This window comes from Salmo salar, chromosome ssa25 (assembly GCF_905237065.1).
Source record: "Salmo salar chromosome ssa25, Ssal_v3.1, whole genome shotgun sequence".
Taxonomy (NCBI): Eukaryota; Metazoa; Chordata; class Actinopteri; order Salmoniformes; family Salmonidae; genus Salmo; species Salmo salar.
In genome coordinates, this window is record NC_059466.1 from 14,260,227 (window position 1) to 14,281,425 (window position 21,199).

Sequence of the window (21,199 nt, forward strand, 5' to 3'; positions counted from 1 at the left end):
CTTCATCGCTAATGTTCCGATTGTTTGGCATGCCAATATGAACGTCAGCATTCCCTACCTTCAAATTGTAAGTGTAGTAAACAAATGAAGTAATCGAAAAACCAGCTGGCATGTCCAGTCTAACAAATGACCTTTTGAGGTATTGAAAGTGATCAACTATTTTCCTTATTGTCACCTCTCTTCCCTCTTCCCAGAATAAGAGACTCAAAGTTTGGCCTAGCTTTAGTGATACAAAGCTCTCAGCAGGTAATTGGGATCATTTCAAACGTAACCGGTGGCATTTTACTTACTGTGTACCATAGAATTACATGTAGAACTAGTAGTTTAAAAGCATATATAGTATATTTATGTAGTATCAGCTTTAAAAGATGACAGAAAACACAGAGAAAATAACTTGGCTTTTGCATGCCATTTACTGTTGTGGCATACTCCTGAGTACATCTTTTTTTCTTTGTTTGGAGAGTGGAGGATATGTGCTTTGATTTAAGATCGACCCAATGGTATACGCTTCAAGATGAAGTTAAAGAGATCAACTCACTCCATCTTTGGAGTGGACTATGAGATGGAGAAAAAGGTCATTCTATATTATACTGTACCACACTTTTTCTTATCACAAAAATAGTTCAATGCGTTATGGCTTTGCCATGTTTTAACAAGACATTGAATTATGAATTTGTGTGGCGTGATTCTCCTTCAACTTTTTTCTCTCTCCCAACAATAATTCCAGCCTCAGCCACTGGAGGAGCTGACGGTGGACCAACTCCCTGATGATGTGGAATTTGAGCCCGATGAGCAGACTGATGCTTTCACCGTGAGTGTGCTTAGACTGTCATCCCTCCTCTGGGAATCCGCTATTTGTTTTCACACTCTGAAAATAGCAGGTTGCTAAGTCATGTTACACAACATACCGCAAACATGGCTTTATGTTGCCTAGTACCTATCGTGTTGATACAGACTGAGGTGTACTTTGTCAAAAGGTTTGAACACATAACCTCCTATAATTGCCATTGTCATTACTGATTACTGTTGTTTGCCTCTAAGGCTTACTTTTCTCATGGTAATAAGCAACAAGACCGGGAACCTATGTTTTCCGAGGATCTGGGAATTGCAGTTGAGAAGTTGAAGGAGGGGTTCACACTTCAAGGACTGTGGGAAGTTATGGGCTGAAGCATGAACGTTGATAGGCGAGTTAGGTGAACATAGTTCCTCAAATCCACCCTTTCTTTTAAATGACACAATTGACACACTACAGTTTGAGTTTGAGTTTTATTTTTTACAGGGACAGTGCACATTAATCAACGTTTCAGTAAAAGTGCTGGTTTTAGCCAGACGGTTGTTTATAAGCATTTGCAAAAGTACAAAATATTTTGTATATTTACTCATAGGTCTGATGTATATAATAAAGACGTAGACCTGATGCATGTATGGGCAACCTGTAAGAAAAAATAGTGTGCCATAAATTAAAATTGTAAACGTTTACTTGTTCAATTAAATAGAAATTGTAAAAGAAAATAGTTGAATTGTGTTGTTGTTTAGATGCAATAATTAAACTATTTAAGTATAGTAGGCAATTGTCTGACCTTCCTTAGTTTTGAGAATGTCTTAACAGTTTTTTTTTAAATGAGTTGAAGACTGAGAATGAGTTGAAGACTCATAATCCAGTGGCATGTGGGGAAAACTGAGTCATTTGTTCTTTGGACAATGATCTAAAGGCTATTTACAAACGTGCCAGAAGAGCTCAAGTATTTTACAAATGGTTCATGAGGACAGACTGTTGTATCTGCAGCTGCTCATTGACCCTGCCTATGAGGAAGGTCAGTCCTTTGGAAATATACTCACATTTAATAATAAAACATGAGTCGCACACAAATAAATCACCAAAGATTTTCAGGACTAAAAAGGATCATAGTAATTGATATAAATAAAGGTATAATAACAGCTTCAGGGTACTCTGAAGTTCACTATTTGTATATTTGAAGCCTTATATACTATTTTACTCTAATCATGACAATCACTGGTAAAACATAAATCATTTTGTAAGTGATAAAGGGGAAAATCCTAATGATTCATACAGGATGTTGCACTTGTAATTGAGTTTGTATGCTCCTCACGACACAGAACTGCACCAGTCACTTACAAATGCAGTGTGTGTGAAGTAATCATATAACAATAATTGTTTGCCAACTACCACTGACAAGGGTCCACAGTTGTTTCTTTCACTCTGTGACAGCTGTGTGATACGGCCAACCTGAATTCTTCCTCAATGGAGTGAGTGGCTATATTTAGAGGGCCATAGTTATATTGTAGGGTCTTCAGACCTGGGTGTCTATACTGCTCAGTCCAGTCGGGACAGAGTGCTGAGAGCTGCATCCTCCACGTTCTTTGTCAAGTCGCGTTTCTTTCAGCATGGATCCGAAAGCTGTAAGGGAAGATTTGCGCCTGTTTCAGAGCACCCTGCTCCAGGATGGCCTGAAAGAGCTACTGAACGAGAACAAGTTTATTGACTGCATTCTGAAAGTGGGAGACAGAAGCTTGCCCTGCCATAGACTTATTTTGGCAGCCTGTAGTCCTTATTTCCGAGAGTTTTACTTCTCAGGCGATGCTAAAGAAATGGATAAGGAGGTTGTTCTGGAGAATTTGGACCCCACAATCATGGAGATGATTGTGAATTACATGTATTCAGCAGAGATTGACATCACAGATGACAATGTGCAGGATATCTTTGCTGTGGCAAACCGTTTTCAGATCCCCTCAGTGTTCACAGTGTGTGCGAATTTCCTACAGAAGAGGCTGTCCCCGGTTAACTGTATGGCCATATTCAGAATGGCACTGGTGCTCAACTGCCCCAGACTGGCATTGGCAAGTCGAGACTACATTGCAGATCGTTTTGAAACCCTGGCCAAGGAGGAAGACTTCTTAGAGCTTGCCTCTCATGAGCTTTTTGCTGTCATCGGAGCGGACTCTCTCAATGTAGAAAAGGAGGAGGTGGTGTTTGAATCCTTGATGAAATGGATTCGAAAAGACAAGGAGAACCGTGTCAAGACGCTAGAAGAGGCCTTTGACTGCATCCGTTTCCGTTTACTCCCAGAGAAGTACTTCAATGAGAAAGTGGAAAAGGATGACATCATCAAGGCTGACCCTGAGCTCCTCAAAAAAACCAAAGTGATCAAAGATGCCTTTGCTGGGAAACTCCCTGAGAATAAGACAGGAGAGTCAGGGAAGGATGCAGTCAACAGTAAAGAAGGAGAGGATAACAGGTTACCTGGTTACCTGAATGATATCAAGAGAATTGGTATGTATGCCAAAGATCTCGTCTTGATGATCAACGACACTGCTGCAGTGGCCTATGATGGCGTTGAGAACGAATGCTTCCTTGCTGCAATGACTGAGCAGATTCCACGCAACCATGTCAGCCTGACATCAAAGAAAAATGATCTCTTCATCCTGGGAGGATTGTTTGTCGATGAAGAGGATAAAGAAGCTCCATTACAATGCTACTTCTATCAGGTAATAAGCTTTGCGTTTTCATTCGCCGCAGCTGATAAAACTTTAAATCAACACCATTTGTAACACCATGACTTAGCAAGGGATGATCTTTAACCACCAAACTTTTCTGTCATCAGAAATAGCTTGATTACTGTAACCTTCTAATATCTGGGTATTTTTTTCAGCTGGACATCCTTGCTGCTGATTGGATAGCTCTGCCCCCTATGCCCTCTCCCAGATGTCTGTTCAGTATGGGAGAATTTGACAATCTCATCTTTGCTGTAGCTGGTAAAGATCTACAGTCCAACGAATCTCTTGACTCTGTAATGTGCTATGATGTTGAGTAAGTAGGATGAGTTCATATTCCTATGCTTATTTCCTGTCACTACATGACTAAGGAGCCCGAAACACATTTGATCCTTTCTATCCGTTCCCTAGGAAGATGAAATGGGCTGAGACCAAAAAGCTACCTCTGAAAATCCATGGTAATAGTGTTGTTTCCCAGAATGGGTTGGTGTACTGTATCGGAGGGAAGACGGATGACAAGTAAGCTTGCTCTTTAGACAAAACACACCTTGTCATTTCTAATTGTTTGATACTTATACAGGAAAGGCATGCAATAGTAGATGCATGATGTAAAATAAATGTGTCATTTTATAATCCTCATTGTGATGTTCCATCCTTGTTTTTATCAAAGCAAAGCCATCAATAAGATGTTTGCGTACAACCACAAGAAATCAGAGTGGAAAGAGGTGGCTGCAATGAAAATGGCAAGATCCATGTTTGGGGCAGTCGTTCACAATGGGAAAATTGTGGTGACTGGAGGGGTCAATGAAGATGGTCTCACCGCTGCATCTGAAGCATATGACTTTGGAACCAACAAGTATGTGCCTTGACGTTGAAGTCTGTATGATTAGCAACAATGTAACAAAACCATTCAATTAACAATGATCCCCATTCCAGGTGGGAGCCCTTCACAGATTTCCCCCAGGAGAGGAGCTCAGTAAACCTGGTCAGCAGTGGAGGATTGCTGTATGCAGTTGGAGGCTTTACCATTGTGGCGACGGAGGACGAGAAAGTTGCCCCAACGGAAATCATTGACATCTGGCAGTAAGTAAATTAGTACCCAAATTGAATCCAATCCCATGTACCCTGCTGCCGTCTTTGGAGATTGGTCTATATTAAAAGCTCCTTGATAAGGTCTAATGGTGAAATGGTGCCACTGACACTATTGTTCTGTGCCAAAGGCATAACGTAAAACTTATCTTTTCTCCTGTGGCAGGTATGAAGAGGATAAGAAAGAGTGGACCGGGATGCTCAAAGCGATGCGTTATGCCTCAGGGGCCTCCTGTGTGTCTATGCGTCTCAATGCAGCCAAAATGCCCAAATTGTGAACAAGAACACAATAAGTACTGTACCGTCTAGATGTAACATGGAGGACTGCTAAAACAATGTATTTAGATTGACTTTCATCCGGATCCTTCATTATTGGAACTCACCATAATATACTGAACAAAAACATAAAACGCAACATGTAAAGTGTTGGTCCCATGTTTCATGAGCTGAAATAAAACATCCCAGAAATGTTCCATTTGCACAAAAAGCTTATTTCTCAAATGTTGTGCACAAATCTGTTTACATCCCTGTTAGTGAGCATTTCTCCTTTGCAAAGATAATCCATCCACCTGACAGGTGTGGCATATCAAGAAGCTGATTAAACAGCATGATCATTACACAGGTGCACTTTGTGCTGGGGACAATAAAAGGCTACACTATAATGTGCAGTTTTGTGTATTCCAAGTCATGTGAAAACCATAGATAAGGGCCTAATGAATTTACATGAACTAACTCAGTGAATTCTTTTAAACCTGCCTGTCTTTGTAAAGAAAATGTTTGCACCCTACAGCTTTTTTGTATTTTATTTATGTGAGACAGATTATTTGGATGTATCAAACCCACAAAAACAATGCTATTTCTTATTACAAACATTTACTATTGTTTGACAAACGTTACACTTCATATGATACAATCTCTTGGCAGGAGGTGACATAACTCCATGTCCACTCTAGGATTTGGAGTAGGCAATAAGGAGCACTTGATAAAAATCTGATGCTTAACATCAATTGTCAATGATCTGCCTGCAAATATACATTTCCAAAGGCAGACTTTTCCTCTCACATCAGTAGCAAAAGCAATAAAACACGTGTCACTGATTCAACATCTAGGTGCTTCAGGAAAGCTCAGTAACTATCTTCTTCCTAAAGGTATTCCTTCCATGCATCCTGTGTAGAGAGCTCTATAGAGTTCCATTCAAAATGAGGGATCTGTTTAAATGACATTACCATTAATCACTGATGTAGAATGTTATATAGATTAATACCACTTTTGAGGACAGACATTTCACACACATACCTGGACAACATGGTATCCCAGAATCTCCAGATGTCTCTTTCTCATCATGGTTTCCCCTTTCATGTGATGAGACGGTTTGTAGAATGATTTGGAATCCAAGAAGTCCACAGCAACACTAAGTGAAAAAGGAAAAAAGTCCTTGTTCAGCACATACAGTGAGGGAAAAAAGTATTTGATCCCCTGCTGATTTTGTACGTTTGCCCACTGACAAAGAAATTATCATTCTATAATTTTAATGGTAGGTTTATTTGAACAGTGAGAGACAGAATAACAACAAAAAAATCCAGAAAAGCGCATGTCAAAAATGTTATAAACTAATTTGCATTTTAATGAGGGAAATAAGTATTTGACCCCCTCTCACTCAGAAAGATTTCTGGCTCCCAGGTGTCTTTTATACAGGTAACGAGCTGAGATGAGAGCACACTTTTAATCTCAGCTTGTTACCTGTCCAAAGAAAAAAAAAAAACACCTGTCAAAAAAAAAGACACCTGTCCACAGAAGCAATCAATCAATCAGATTCCAAACTCTCCACCATGGCCAAGATCAAAGAGCTCTCCAAGGATGTCAGGGACAAGATTGTAGACCAACACAAGGCTGGAATGGGCTACAAGACCATTGCCAAGCAGCTTGGTGAGAAGGTGACAACAGTTGGTGTGATTATTCGCAAATGGAAGAAACACTAAAGAACTGTCAATCTCCCTCAGCCTGAGGCTCCATGCAAGATCTCACCTCGTGGAGTTGCAATGATCATGAGAACAGTGAGGAATCAGCCCAGAACTACACGGGAGGAGCTTGTCAATGATCTCAAGGCAGCTGGGACCATAGTCACCAAGAAAACAATTGGTAACACACTACGCCATGAAGGACTGAAATCCTGCAGCACCTGCAAGGTCCCCCTGCTCAAGAAAGCACATATACATGCCCATCTGAAGTTTGCCAATGAACATCTGAATTATTCAGAGGACAACTGGGTGAAAGTGTTGTGGTCAGATGAGACCAAAATGGTGCTCCTTGGCATCAACTCAACTCGCCGTGTTTGGAGGAGGAATGCTGCCTATGAACACCATTTCTACCGTCAAACACGGAGGTGGAAACATTACGCTTTGGGGGTGTTTTTCCTGCTAAGGGGACAGGACAACTTCACCGCATCAAAGGGACGATGGACGGGGCCATGTACCGTCAAATCTTGGGTGAGAACATCCTTCCCTCAGCCAGGGCATTGAAAATGGGTCGTGGATGGGTATTCCAGTATGACAATGACCCAAAACACACAGCCAAGGCAACAAAGGAGTGGCTCAAGAAGAAGCACATTAAGGTCCTGAGTAGCCTAGCCATTCTCCAGACCTTAATCCCATAGAAAATCTGTGGAGGGAGCTCAAGGTTCGAGTTGCCAAACGTCAGCCTCGAAACCTTAATGACTTGGAGAAGATCTGCAAAGAGGAGTGGGACAAAATCCCTCCTGAGATGTGTGCAAACCTGGTGGCCAACTACAAGAAACGTCTGGCCTCTGTGATTGCCAACAAGGGTTTTGCCACCAAGTACTAAGTCATGTTTTGCAGAGGGGTCAAATACTTATTTCCGTCATTAAAATGCGAATCATTTTATAACATTTTTTACATGCGTTTTTCAGGATTTTTTTGTTGTTATTCTGTCTCTCACTGTTCAAATAAACCTACCATTAAAATTATAGACTGATCATTTCTTTGTCAGTGGGCAAACGTACAAAATCATATACTTTTTTCCCCTCACTGTATGAAATCCCCTTCAATGTGTTTACCCATGATAACAGAACATCAGCAACACTTTTTCAACCAAAAGTTCTGAAATCAACCAATCAAGTTTCCTACCGTTGTGCCCCTGGAGGGACCTCACTCCTCTCCTTCCCTACAGAGTCAGAACCCCAGCGGACCTTCACATTGTCAGATATCTGCAGCTGGCTATGCTCACTGTAGGTCACTACCTGGTGGTGTCTGTCCAGAACACATTCAAAGTCTAGGGAGATAAGAAGAAATACAGCTCACAACTAGAACAGGTGACACATTTGATTACCTTTTGAGTTTTTTTTTTTTTTTGTAACAGTATTTTTTTATTGGAGTTTCAAAATTTTCACCCATATTAAGAGATACAACAACAAAGACAAGGTAAAAAAAACAGCACTCACTTACACATATCCGTATGTATGCACGCACGTACACACACACCATTTCCCTCTCCCCGCTCAGCGCTTCTCTCACCCCATCCCCCTCATTGCGTCTCTCAATACATACATTTTAAACAAACATAAACAGAGATAAAAAAATAATAATAATAATTAAAAAAATAAAAAATTTCAAAATTATAATAATATAAACAAATAAAAAGCTCAGTTTAAACCAAGAAGTTGAGTTCCCCACATGGACCGTACAGTGTAATTCTGAAATACATAGATCACCATTCTAAGAGAATCCTCGCAGCATAATAGCTGACACTTCAGGTTCTAGGTAATTTAGGTAAGGTTCCCATACTTTGTAGAACTGATCTGTCTTAGAATGCAATGTACATGTCAGATATTCCAGTGGCACCCATTCAAACAGTATCTTATGCCAATCTTTAATAGAGGGAACCTTATCACTAATCCACTGTAAAAGTATGTTTTTCCTCGCTGCGAAGGTGAGGATGTTGTAAAGCCTCCTCTTACCCACAGAAGTTACATGCCTACTAGGGAGACCTAACAGTAGAGAGACTGGGTCCAATTCTAGATCGACCCCTAGGATCTTTTCAATTCCTCCAGAACACCAGACCAATATCTTTGCATTTTGGTACATGACCATAAACAATGTGTTAGGGTGCCTGTATCAGTTTTACATTTAAGACACTGAGGAGAGGAGGAAGAGGGGCTAAAAGCATGTCTGCGATTTGGGGATATATGCAATCTGGGTATTATTCTTAATTGAATTGCTCTAGTACGATTACATATAGATATTGTTTTTGCATATTTCCAAATGTCCTCCCACATCTCTTCGTCAATAGTAACAGACAGTTCTTTCTCCCACACTTGTTTCACCCTCTGTGTGTCGACAGCGGAAAAGGACCTTAAAGCATCATAAAACAGACTTACAGACATTTTCCTTTGTGGGAAAAAAAGCATTATTTCAATGACAGACATATCAGGGTTGCCAATTAAGGTGGTGCTCTTCAGAATATAATGTCTTACTTGTAGGAAACGGAAAAAGTCCTGCTTTGGGAGTTGATATTTCTCGACCATCTGCTCAAATGACAATAAAATCTTATCCGCAAATAAGTCATTTAGTCTGCGTATGCCCTTATTAAGCCAAACGTTAAAGCCAGCATCCAGCAATCCTGGGGCGAAATCTGGGTTGTTAAGAATTGGTGTAAGAGCAGAGGTTAGTTTGGACCTTCCCAGGAAACGTTGAACTGACCTCCATACTTTGAGTGTGTTAAGTGTAATGGGGTTGTTACAATGATCTTTTACAGACTTGAAACTTGTGAAAAACAAAAAGATCCTGTAAAGGGTATTTTGAAAGAGAAGTCTCAATGTCTAACCAAATAGAGGAGTCATCGTTTGTGATCCAGTCTGAGATATAACATAGGTGGGCACACCACTGATAGAACCTGATATTGGGCAGATCCAAGCCACCCATAGAACTTAGCAGCTGCAATATTGCCATCTTAACCTGTTGGGTCTAGGGGGCAGCATTTGCACGTCTGGATAAAAAAAATGTACCCGATTTAATCTGGTTACTAATCCTACCCAGTAACTAGAATATGCATATACTTATTATATATGGATAGAAAACACTCTAAAGTTTCCAAAACTGTTTGAATGGTGTCTGTGAGTATAACAGAACTCATTTGGCAGGCAAAACCCTGAGACATTTTCTGACAGGAAGTGGATACCTGATGTGTTGTATTGAGTTTAAACCTATCCCATTGAAAAACACAGGGGTTTAGGAATATTTTGGCACTTCCTATTGCTTCCACTAGATGTCACCAGCCTTTACAAAGTGTTTTGAGTCTTCTGGAGGGAGATCTGACCGAACAAGAGCCATGGAACGGTGATGTCCCATTAGACACCTGGCGCGCTACTTCATGTTGGGTACCCTCGTTCCAATACGTTATAAAGGCTATGCATTCGTCCACCTTGAATATTATTCATGTTCTGGTTAAAAAGGCCCTAATGATTTATGCTATACAACGTTTGACATGTTTGAACGAACGGAAATATATTTTTTCCCCTCGTTCATGACGAGAAGTCCGGCTGGCTTACATCATGTGCTAACGAGACGGAGATTTTTGGACATAAATGATGAGCTTTTTTGAACAAAACTACATTCGTTATGGACCTGTGATACCTGGAAGTGACATCTGATGAAGAGAATCAAAGGTAATGGATTATTTACATAGTATTTTCGATTTTAGATCTCCCCAACATGACGTCTAGTCTGTATCGCAACGCGTATTTTTCTGGGCACAGTGCTCAGATTATTGCAAAGTGTGATTTCCCAGTAAGGTTATTTTTAAATCTGGCAAGTTGATTGCGTTCAAAAGATGTAAATCTATAATTCTTTAAATGACAATATAATATTTTACCAATGTTTTCTAATTTTAATTATTTAATTTGTGACGCTGACTTGACTGCCGGTTATTGGAGGGAAACGATTTCCTCAACATCAATGCCATAGTAAAACGCTGTTTTTGTATATAAATATGAACTTGATAGAACTAAAAATGCATGCATTGTCTAACATAATGTCCTAGGAGTGTCATCTGATGGAGATTGTAAAAGGTTAGTGTATCATTTTAGCTGGTTTTATGGTTTTGGTGACCCTGTCTTTGACTTGACAAAACATTACACACAACTCTTGTAAATGTACTGTCCTAACATACTCTAAATTTATGCTTTCGCCGTAAAACCTTTTTGAAATCGTAAAACGTGGTTAGATTAAGGAGATGTTTATCTTTCAAATGGTGTAACATAGTTGTATTTTTGAAAAATTTGAATTTTGACATTTATTTGGATTCAAATTTGCCGCTCTTGAAATGCACCTGCTGTTGATGGAGTGCACCACGGGTGGCACGCTAGCGTCCCACCTAGCCCCAAGAGGTTAAGTCTTGGCTTGCGTTTACTCCATATAAAGGAACTTAGCCATCCATTTACATCCTTTATTACCTTATTGGAGAGTAATACTGGGATCATTTGGATTGGGTAGAGTAGCCTAGGTAAAATGTTCATTTTCAAGAGGGATATTCTACCCAACCATGAAATCGGAAGAGAGTTCCAGCGCTCCAGATCCTGTCTTATTGTGTCGAACAAGGGAACAAAATTGGCTTTGTACATTTGTTGGAATTTAGGAGTTACAAATATACCCAGATACGTAAAACCTGAGGGAGACCATTTAAAAGGGAAGGGGGGAGAAGTATTAGGTACAGAGTGAAGGTTACCAAGTGGCATAGCCTCTGATTTAGTTAGGTTAATCTTGTAGCCTGAGAATTCGCTGAATAACTCAATAATATTAATAAGAGATGTGATTGAAGTCTCGGGATTAGAAATGAATATCAGGACATCATCAGCATACAAGCTTATTTCATGGTGAACATCACCAATGAGCAGCCCCTGTATAGCAGGCGTTACCCTGATGGCCTCGGCCAGTGGTTCCATAACAAGTGCAAATAGGAGGGGGGACAAAGGACAGCCCTGTCTGGTACCTCTGTGTATAGGGAAGCTATTTGACTGTAGTCCATTAGTAAGGACAGCAGCCTGAGGATCATCATATAAAACTTTCACCCATTTTATAAAGTTGTCCCCCAGACCAAATTTATTTAGAGCAAAGAATAGGTAAGACCACTCCACACGATCAAATGCTTTCTCAGCATCTAGGGAGAGCACAAGACCGTCCATAGCACTTCGTTGGTAGACTTCAATTACATTAAGAAGCCATCTGACATTGTTACATGACCTACGTCCCTTAATGAAGCCAGTTTGGTCTCCTTTCACAATTAGTGGCAGTGAGTCCTCTAATCTTGTGGCTAGAATTTTAGAAAGCAATTTTCTATCCACATTCAGAAGGGAAATTGGTCTGTACGAGGAAAAAGACTCCGGACATTTCCCCTTTTTGAGAATAAGTGATATGTTGGCTTCTCGCAGCGTTTGGGGGAGCTGGTCATTTGAAAATGAGTGGTTAAACATATCACGCAATGGCTCAAGGATCAGGCCATGGAACTCTTTGTAGAACTCACTACAAAACCCGTCAGGTCCTGGGGCCTTACCATTTTGCAGATTCTTAATTGCGGACATTATCTCTTCCTCAGTAATAGGAGCATTAAGGAGAGACCTCTGTTCTTCGGAGATAGTAGGGAGCTCAATCTTAGAAAATAAGTTCTCCATTAACTTGGGTGCGTCATTTGGCAGTTCTGAGGCATAAAGATTTGCATAAAATTTCTTAATTGAGGCATTTATCAATTTATTTTCATATAAATGATTGCCATCAGAATCAGTAATAGCCGCAATTGACTGTGAGTCAGCTCTCTTTTTAGCTAGGTACGCCAAGTACTTTCCTGGCTTATCGCCATGTTCATATAGCTTTTGCTTAACAAATCTCATTTTCTTTTCAGCGTCCTGTGTTAGGAGGGAGTCCAACGTTGATCTAATGACTGATATTTCCTTTAATAGGGCAGGAGTGGGAGATTCAATGTATTCCTTCTCTTTAGTTCCTAATTCACCCTCTAGTGTTTTTTGCTTTTCACGCTTTTTCCGCCTCTTAGTGGCTGCGTATAACATAATCAGACCCCTGGCGTACAACTTACAGGTTTCCCAAAGGAGTGAGGGGTTATCTGTTGATTGAGAGTTAATAGAGAAAAATGCTTTAAACTCTGTTATAAAATATGATGTGAATGTATGGTCTTTAAGAATGGTTGTATTCAACCTCCAGTGTCTTGACTGATTGAATGCCCCGTTGAGTTTTATGTCCAGGATCACCTCCGCATGATCAGACATGACTATGCTTCCTATCCTAGCGGATAAAACCGACTGCATTGACGTCCTGGGCATAAAAAAGTAATCTATTCTAGTCTGACATCCATGAGGTGCAGAGAAAAAAGTGAACTCTCTGTTGGAGGGATGAAAAGCTCTCCAAACATCAGCATACCCCAGATCATCACAAATAGCTGTAAGTGACTTAGCTTGAGGAGAGAGTGAGGCTATACCACTGGGAAGCTTATCAATAAGGGGGTTCAACAAACAATTAAAATCTCCTCCAACCACTGCAGTGTCTGAGTTTAATTCTGAAAAGTCTAGAAATACCTTAGTGAGGAAGACGGGGGGGGGGCAGTAAATATTCATTATGGAAATGCTCTGCCCTTGTAAAGTACCATTAATTATTACAAAGCGACCCAATTTATCTTTCACACACTTCAAGACCTTAAGTGGTAGGTTCTTTTTCACAAGAATTGCTACACCTCTACTTCTGGATGTAAATGATAAGAAAAACACTTGACCAAACCCCCATTGTTGTAATTTCAGATGCTCCTTATCATTCAAATGAGTTTCTTGTAACAGGGCAATATCAATATTTTCTTTTTTCAAAAAGGACAGTACCTTCTTCCTTTTAATGGGGTTATGGCTCCCTCTAATGTTCCATGTACATACACGTAGTCTGTTACCTGCCATTGCGCTTTGACCATTCAATATCCAGACTGAATCCTACTGTAAAAATGGGGTGGTACCTTTTTCCATGTGTTGAACTCTCCTCTATCTCACTGAGCGTAAACAAACGATATGAACCCTGAACTCAAACTATACTAAACCCAAAAATTAAACATGAAAAGATCCAAAAGGGGGTTTTCCCACTAGCTAACATGCAGGGGATTTCAACTTTCCAATGTAGACTCTTAAGTCCGCATTGCCACTCAATAGCCTCATCCTTTATATATGTGGAAATTAAAATCAATAGAAGAAGATTGAGGCTCTTCCACCTAAAACCAAGCCTGGGCACCAATATAGGTTCACACATATCTCAGTCTGAGCTACGGCGGCAGTTACTTTAGCAAGAAAAATAATAACGATACGAATATTACTGAACAGGAGCACATGAGAACTTACACCGCTGTTTCATGATCAGATTAAAAATAAAATAAGACGTTATCAAATGCTGCGGAGGTGCAGCTTAAGGTTATTTACCCGAGAGAGTCAATAAACGCAGCAGCCTCTTCAGATGTGTAGAGTTTTTTAGGCGATCCGTTGACCATAATCTTCAATGTGGCCGGGTACAGCAGTGCGTAGTCGATCTTCATTCTCTTGAGTCGAGCCTTCACCTCATCAAACGCCTTGCGCCTTCGTACAACCGCTGTGGAATAATCATTGAAGAATGAGACCTTTGGACCTTTACGTTGACTACCGTGAGAACCGATGTTTCTAGCCGCATCCATGACGCGCTGCTTGTCGGTAAAGTTGTGGAACTTTATAACCACTGGTCGTGGGCGCTGATTGGGACCGGGTATCGGTGCTTGAGAGCGATGTGCTCTGTCTAGCTTCACCCGACCAGCCTTAGTGTCCATTTGTAGGTAGTCAGGGATCCATTCCTCAAAAAAATTTACTGAACGTGTCCCTTCAGAATTTTCCCGGGAGTCCCACAACACGTATATTGCATCTGCGTCCTCGATTATCCAAGTCGTCAATGTGCACCGCCATTTCGCGCACCTGTTTCTCAAGTGCTTTTATCTTAGTGTCCATGGATGTAGTTGAAGTTTCCACAGTAGCAATTCTTCCTTCCGCCTCATCAACACGTTTGACAACCCTCTGTAGTTCAGCTGAATGGCCTGCTATTGCTTCCAGGACCGTTCTTATCTTAACATCGATCACTTTAGTAATGTTATCCGTCATCCTTTGAATCACCAGGTCCATTGTGCCTGGATCTGTAATGTTGTTAGATTCGCTAACGTTAGCTAGCTCCTCCTGCACATCTACACGGATGGCGGTTTTGGTCGACTTCTTAGTAGCTCTGTTGGGCATGTTGTCGGAGATTTTTGAGAAATAGTCGCCAAGACTCATTGTAGGGTAACTTATTTAGCCAATTCTACCACTTTTTCAAGCTAGGAGATTAACGTAAGAATATAAATGTACGAATACCGCGTGAGCTCGCTGAAACACCGTGTTCTCTCTACGGCGCCATTTTGTTCCCCAACCACCTTTTGAGTTTAACACCAATCCGCTCTGAACACTCCAGCCACACAGCCCGATTCAGCTCCATGAGACGCAGGCGGAGCCGCATGTTTTGGGCGTCAGGCAGGGCTACCACATAACAGAGAGGTTATCTAATCCCATCAGCTTTATCTGAAAATGCCGTTTTCAGATAGTAGGGGATACAGGATGTTGGCTTTGTCTTCATTTGGATATTTCTAATATAATTATATAACAAACTTTCTAACTGGGAATCCAGCTTGGCAAGGAAATCCACATTGACGATTTCTCGAATCAGGTCCTCCGGGGGGAAAAAAAGAATAAAATCAGCCACAGGCAGCAGATGGGATCAAGTACCAGCAGATGGGAGTCAAAGAGACCTGGAGGAAGAAGATCAATTAATTTGTCTGGTCCTTCTGATGAGTTCCAAATACAAAAATGTAACATAAACCACAATCACTTACTGATATGAGGTATGAAGTGCTGAATGCAGATGTCAAACAGCTCATCCACCCTCGGTGGATCATAATTCAGTACAGCAAAGGGCAGCAAGGTGGCATAAGTTGCTGAGTAGTGAATAGAAAGAAAATGGTTCTGTTATGGACTCACATTCTATCCGTCTCTACATACATACAGGCAAAAGAACAGTATTCCCTGATGTGAAATAAAATGTAATGTCTCAAAGTACCTTGTTGATGTGCTCCATGGTCACGCTAGCTATGCGGTCCATTAATGGTGTACAGAGGTGACTAGTCATGGTCAGAAAAAGGGCCATCTCAGGCACATTAGTCCAAGATATCTGGTTCTCCAGCCTCTGGAGTGTAACCATGGTCTCCAGTGAATCTCCTCAAACCATTCCCCTGACATGTACTTGAGCTCCTCCAACACCAAGTCCAGGCGCTCATGTACGCAGCGGTTCAGTGTCTGCAGCAGACGCACATACTTGCTGGGCATGTTGTGTCGGTAGGACGGGTCATTGCGCACCCACTAAAGCGACGGCCATTGCAAAGGTTAATTTAGATTACACTGGAGCAGCACTGCCTCCACCCATGAAATTACACCTTCGTCGAGTCCAGGTGAAGGTAGCATGGTCACTTCATATGGGTAGAGACACTGTCCTGCAAGTAGCTGTGAGAAAAAAGTGTATTAGCATACTTTGTATAGTATGCAATAAGAGTGACCTGTCATACAGGATCATAGTGGGCAGAGATACATCTTTAGAATAACCACTCACTGAACTAGGATGTTCCTTAATTTAGTGAAGAGCTCTGGACTCTGGTTATGCAGCAGGATCAGGGTTTGTGTGATCCTGAATATCTCAATGGGCTTGAAAACATGTAGGTTCTTGTGGACTACTGACACAATCCTGTAGAGAGATAACTTGCTTTAGTTGTATTGTCTAAATGCAACTTTCAGACAAGGCTGTAACAGAGAATTAACTTACTTTGGATCAGATGCAGGTTTCTACACTGAATCTCCTCCAGTGTCTCTGCCACAGCCAGGGCCTGCTGGCATTAAACTCCTCTGCCTAAAGCAGTGTTGTACTCTCCAGCCTGAAAGAGAATTACTTATCAATGAGTTAGTGTTCTGCCCTGCCATAGGGCCAAGAGAAACAAACAGCTTGGTGAAGGAGAAAGGGTCTGTGCTTGAGTTCACTAGTTCCATTAGCCTCTGTTTTGCAGCCAGTCTAAGTCACAGTTGTTGAAATGGAGTGACTGGTAGAGGGTCCTGCAGAGACATGTCCAGAATTATTTTTATGTAATATCAAGGACTTATAGATTACTGGAAGTGATCTTTTTTGTGTACCTCGCATCATCAATTGTGGAGAGTTTTTGATTCAAAATGTCAGTGATCTGACCCATGCAGAGGACTGTTCTGCAGATGTTGATCACTTAGGCAGACAGCAAACTTGGACAGTGACAGCATCAAAAATCTGCAAAACAGTGAATTTACATCTGTACACCAGCTCACCCCCCCATGTTAACAGATAATGGTTCTGCTGGATTTAATGGCAAAATATATAGAAAGAAAATATTTACCTGTATAATCTAAGCCAAGCCTCTGAGACCAAATGATGAACAAGAGAATCATATGGTTCCACATTGAGCCTTCAAAGATACAAGGTTGATGTGAAAACGTTTTTAAAAAACATTTCAAGACTGAGATATATACATTTACCCACCTAGCCAACAACTGTACCTGAGAACATTGTAGAGCATGTCCACCAACGTGAAATCATCCATGAGCTCAATTTTGTTCTCAGCCAGCACCTGGAGAGTCAGGAACTCAGGGTGGCTTTTGAAGAACTCAACCGTTCTCAGCATCTGTGGCTTCTCTCTCTGGAACTGCCAGACATGGTTCACAGTCAGCTTGGCCTTGTTCTTGCCCACCACCTCCAACACTTGGTCTTCACCTTAGCAGATGCAAAGTTGCTCTAGAACCTGGTCCCGGTTCACTGCACCCCCATGCAGAAACCTGCAAAAGTAGAAGCTCCCAGTCACAGCTTGGAGCTGAAACAAGGCCATGGAAGCCTAGTTCAAGTGAGAATGGAATGCCACATCTTCAGAAGGTAACTCCTGCCAAGATCAGGCCCACATAACTTAGAATCCACAAGGAAGGAGAGATGCCTGCATATTCCTTTGGTTCCTTTGGTGAAACATCTGTAGAAAGAGAGCATCATGCAAAATATAGCAAAGATAAATATACTGCTCAAAAAAATAAAGGGAACACTTGAACAACACAATGTAACTCCAAGTCAATCACACTTCTGTGAAATCAAACTGTCCACTTAGGAAGCAACACTGATTGACAATAAATTTCACATGCTGTTGTGCAAATGGAATAGACAACAGGTGGAAATTATAGGCAATAAGCAAGACACCCCCAATAAAGGAGTGGTTCTGCAGGTGGAGACCACAGACCACTTCTCAGTTCCTATGCTTCCTGGCTGATGTTTTGGTCACTTTTGAATGCTGGCGGTGCTTTCACTCTAGTGGTAGCATGAGACGGAGTCTACAACCCACACAAGTGGCTCAGGTAGTGCAGCTCATCCAGGATGGTACATCAATGCGAGCTGTGGCAAGAAGGTTTGCTGTGTCCGTCAGCGTAGTGTCCAGAGCATGGAGGCGCTACCAGGAGACAAGCCAGTACATCAGGAGACGTGGAGGAGGCCGTAGGAGGGCAACAACCCAGCAGCAGGACCGCTACCTCCGCCTTTGTGCAAGGAGGAGCAGGAGGAGCACTGCCATAGCCCTGCAAAATGACCTCCAGCAGGCCACAAATGTGCATGTGTCTGCTCAAACGGTCAGAAACAGACTCCATGAGGGTGGTATGAGGGCCTGACGTCCACAGGTGGGGGTTGTGCTTACAGCCCAACACCGTGCAGGACGTTTGGCATTTGCCAGAGAACACCAGGATTGGCAAATTCGCCACTGGCGCCCTGTGCTCTTCACAGATGAAAGCACGTTCACACTGAGCACGTGACAGACGTGACAGAGTCTGGAGACGCCGTGGAGAACGTTCTGCTGCCTGCAACATCCTCCAGCATGACCGGTTTGGCAGTGGGTCAGTCATGGTGTGGGGTGGCATTTCTTTGGGGGGCCGCACAGCCCTCCATGTGCTCGCCAGAGGTAGCCTGACTGCCATTAGGTACCGAGATGAGATCCTCAGACCCCTTGTGAGACCATATGCTGGTGCGGTTGGCCCTGGGTTCCTCCTAATGCAAGACAATGCTAGACCTCATGTGGCTGGAGTGTGTCAGCAGTTCCTGCAAGAGGAAGGCATTGATGCTATGGACTGGCCCGCCCGTTCCCCAGACCTGAATCCAATTGAGCACATCTGGGACATCATGTCTCGCTCCATCCACCAACAGACTGTCCAGGAGTTGGCAGTCTGGAGACCATCCCTCAGGAGACCATCCGCCACCTCATCAGGAGCATGCCCAGGCGTTGTAGGGAGGTCATACAGGCACGTGGAGGCCACACACACTACTGAGCCTCATTTTGACTTGTTTTAAGGACATTACATCAAAGTTGGATCAGCCTGTAGTGTGGTTTTCCACTTTAATTTTGAGTGTGACTCCAAATCCAGACATCCATGGGTTGATAAATTGGATTTCCATTGATTATTTTTGTGTGATTTTGTTGTCAGCACATTCAACTATGTAAAGAAAAAAGTATTTAGTAAGATGATTTCTTTCATTCAGATCTAGGATGTGTTGTTTAAGTGTTCCCTTTATTTTTTTGAGCAGTATATATAAACACGTAATTTAATATGACGTCGGAGCTCCAATTCGCCCACACTATTCGCTGCCCAACTTCATCGTAAATCATAGAGTTGAGTTTAGTCGGCTAGCCTTAGCAGTGACAATTATAAAAGCGTGTCGTGCTATTCACGTGAGGACAGGACAATGTCAACGTCCGTCCTGTTACGAAAACATCTTGCCGTTCGCTTACGTTTCGAACACACCGACAGGGTCATTGCGCAAAATAGTATGCAACATAATCTGGAAATGTATGCAACAAATGTTCAACATTCACCTTCTGCTAAGATTTCTGTCAAGCCGTTTACACATACAGTTTCACACCGAACGCACTGCAACGCAATGCTGCAAGGCAAACGCAGCGTTTCATTGGAAATTAAAGTAATTATGGTGTACCAAAATGCAATGTCGGTGTGTTCAAAGTGTTGACTGGTGTAAATCTATTTTCGTTTCCGTTTGATCAAATTGTGAATTAGCAAACATTTGCATAGTTTCATTAGGGAACACCTACTCTGTGAAATGCATGCGTGCAATAACAAAATTCGCCTTTGCACTCCTAATCAACGCAATTTTTGTCAAAGAGTAAAGACTGCGATGCTATTTCATCTGGAACTCTCATGTTGTTTAGAGGTGTGACCAGACCTCACCTTGACCTACCCTCACTTAATCCAGTTGACTCTCAAATAGGAAAAATGTGTTTCTCCTTGCTCCCTCAGAACAACAGATATATAAGGTGCTTTATTTCAAAGGGATATTGTATCCATTCCTTTTGTCACAATTTACTGGATTACATTTGTCAATAACATCTGTTGGGGGAAAAGTCTGGTTATTACCACACATATACCTGCTTGTTAACAGGGTCAAAGAGGTCTCTTTCAGAAAGATCCATAAGTATTACCTTGCGAATCATTACCTGAAGAAACTCTAAAAATACATTAACATTAACTGTACTTTTTGTGTTGAGCATCCAGAAACAGTTTAGCATTTATTTTAGCATTGTCTACATGTAAAGAAATTATGAAAAGATATTCATAGTTTTATAATTGTTAATATTCTTGATGATTTTTGTTTTTTATGGTAGAATGTGCTGCTCGGTTTCCTTAACTATAATAAGGGGGAAAAAACTAAAAAACTCATGAATCTAATTGTGTTTATGGCAAAATGTCATATTCATCAATGTAAATACAATAATAAAAAACCACTCTTCCGTGTTTTCTATAAGGATTTCGAGCAGTACATTAAGACCATTCTACATTCTTCGAATAAGAAAGCTGTTAAAACAATGAATATGTGTGTTTCTTTTAAGTCTTTGTAATTTGTTGTACCGCCTAGCATATGTTATTTTATATGTATACTTCTTGTGCGTATACTGTTTTTTTCTGCAATACAATAAATTCAATTCAATTAAAAAAATTCACCGGATGCATAAATGTGAAGCTTTCGTTTGGTGTTTCCACTCATTACCACATGGTAGTGAGAGGTCTAGTGGGAAGCCCAGTGAGAGAAGCTGGAATGAGATGGTTTTGGCCTAAATTCTGCAAATGTTCTCATCGGCGAAACCTTTGATCTCAGTACAGTTTTCTGTTCCCAAAACTAGAATCTGTTAAGAACAGAGCGGACTAAGCATCAAAGACTATGGCGAACTCTACTGGTAACAGGGATATTGTAACGAGATAAACATTCCTCATAATTTAGTAACAATCATTCTGCATTAAAAAGTTAACTCGCCAGCAGGATATGATTATTGAACCAGTTCTTAAAAAATAAAGACTTATTTCTATACAAAATATCCTTATTGTTCCAAATGAAATACCTATGTGGGGGAAAATTATGTTTATATATTAACGACCACCCTAAGAATACTT

At 41.3% G+C, this 21,199-nt stretch overlaps 1 protein-coding gene, 1 long non-coding RNA gene and 1 pseudogene across 2 annotated transcripts; 2 read left to right on the forward strand and 1 right to left on the reverse strand.

Moving 5' to 3' along the window:
- LOC123730521 (uncharacterized) lies at nt 1–980 on the forward strand. Its single transcript, XR_006761976.1, has 4 exons — nt 1–67; nt 195–246; nt 462–574; nt 728–980. It is a non-coding gene; the product is annotated as an uncharacterized lncRNA (long non-coding RNA).
- Nucleotides 981–2,314: 1,334 nt separating this feature from the next.
- LOC106586209 (kelch-like family member 41a) lies at nt 2,315–5,073 on the forward strand. The gene is made up of 6 exons (XM_014173228.2): nt 2,315–3,507; nt 3,672–3,829; nt 3,925–4,032; nt 4,184–4,369; nt 4,450–4,596; nt 4,769–5,073. Exons 1-6 carry the CDS (start codon nt 2,407–2,409, stop codon nt 4,878–4,880), a joined length of 1,812 nt encoding a protein of 603 aa, XP_014028703.1. The 5' UTR covers nt 2,315–2,406; the 3' UTR covers nt 4,881–5,073.
- A 316-nt stretch (nt 5,074–5,389) lies between these two features.
- LOC106586212 (FAST kinase domain-containing protein 1, mitochondrial-like) lies at nt 5,390–17,598 on the reverse strand (annotated as a pseudogene).
- Between the last annotated feature and the right edge of the window lie 3,601 nt (nt 17,599–21,199).

What these genes read in the sequence shown, in the direction of transcription:
- LOC106586209 (XM_014173228.2), top strand. Translation starts at nt 2,407, where the DNA reads ATGGATCCGAAAGCTGTAAGGGAAGATTTGCGCCTGTTTCAGAGCACC. An exon ending in TACAATGCTACTTCTATCAG is followed by an intron (nt 3,508 to 3,671) that starts GTAATAAGCTTT and finishes TATTTTTTTCAG; the next exon opens with CTGGACATCCTTGCTGCTGA. An exon ending in GAAATCATTGACATCTGGCA is followed by an intron (nt 4,597 to 4,768) that starts GTAAGTAAATTA and finishes CTCCTGTGGCAG; the next exon opens with GTATGAAGAGGATAAGAAAG.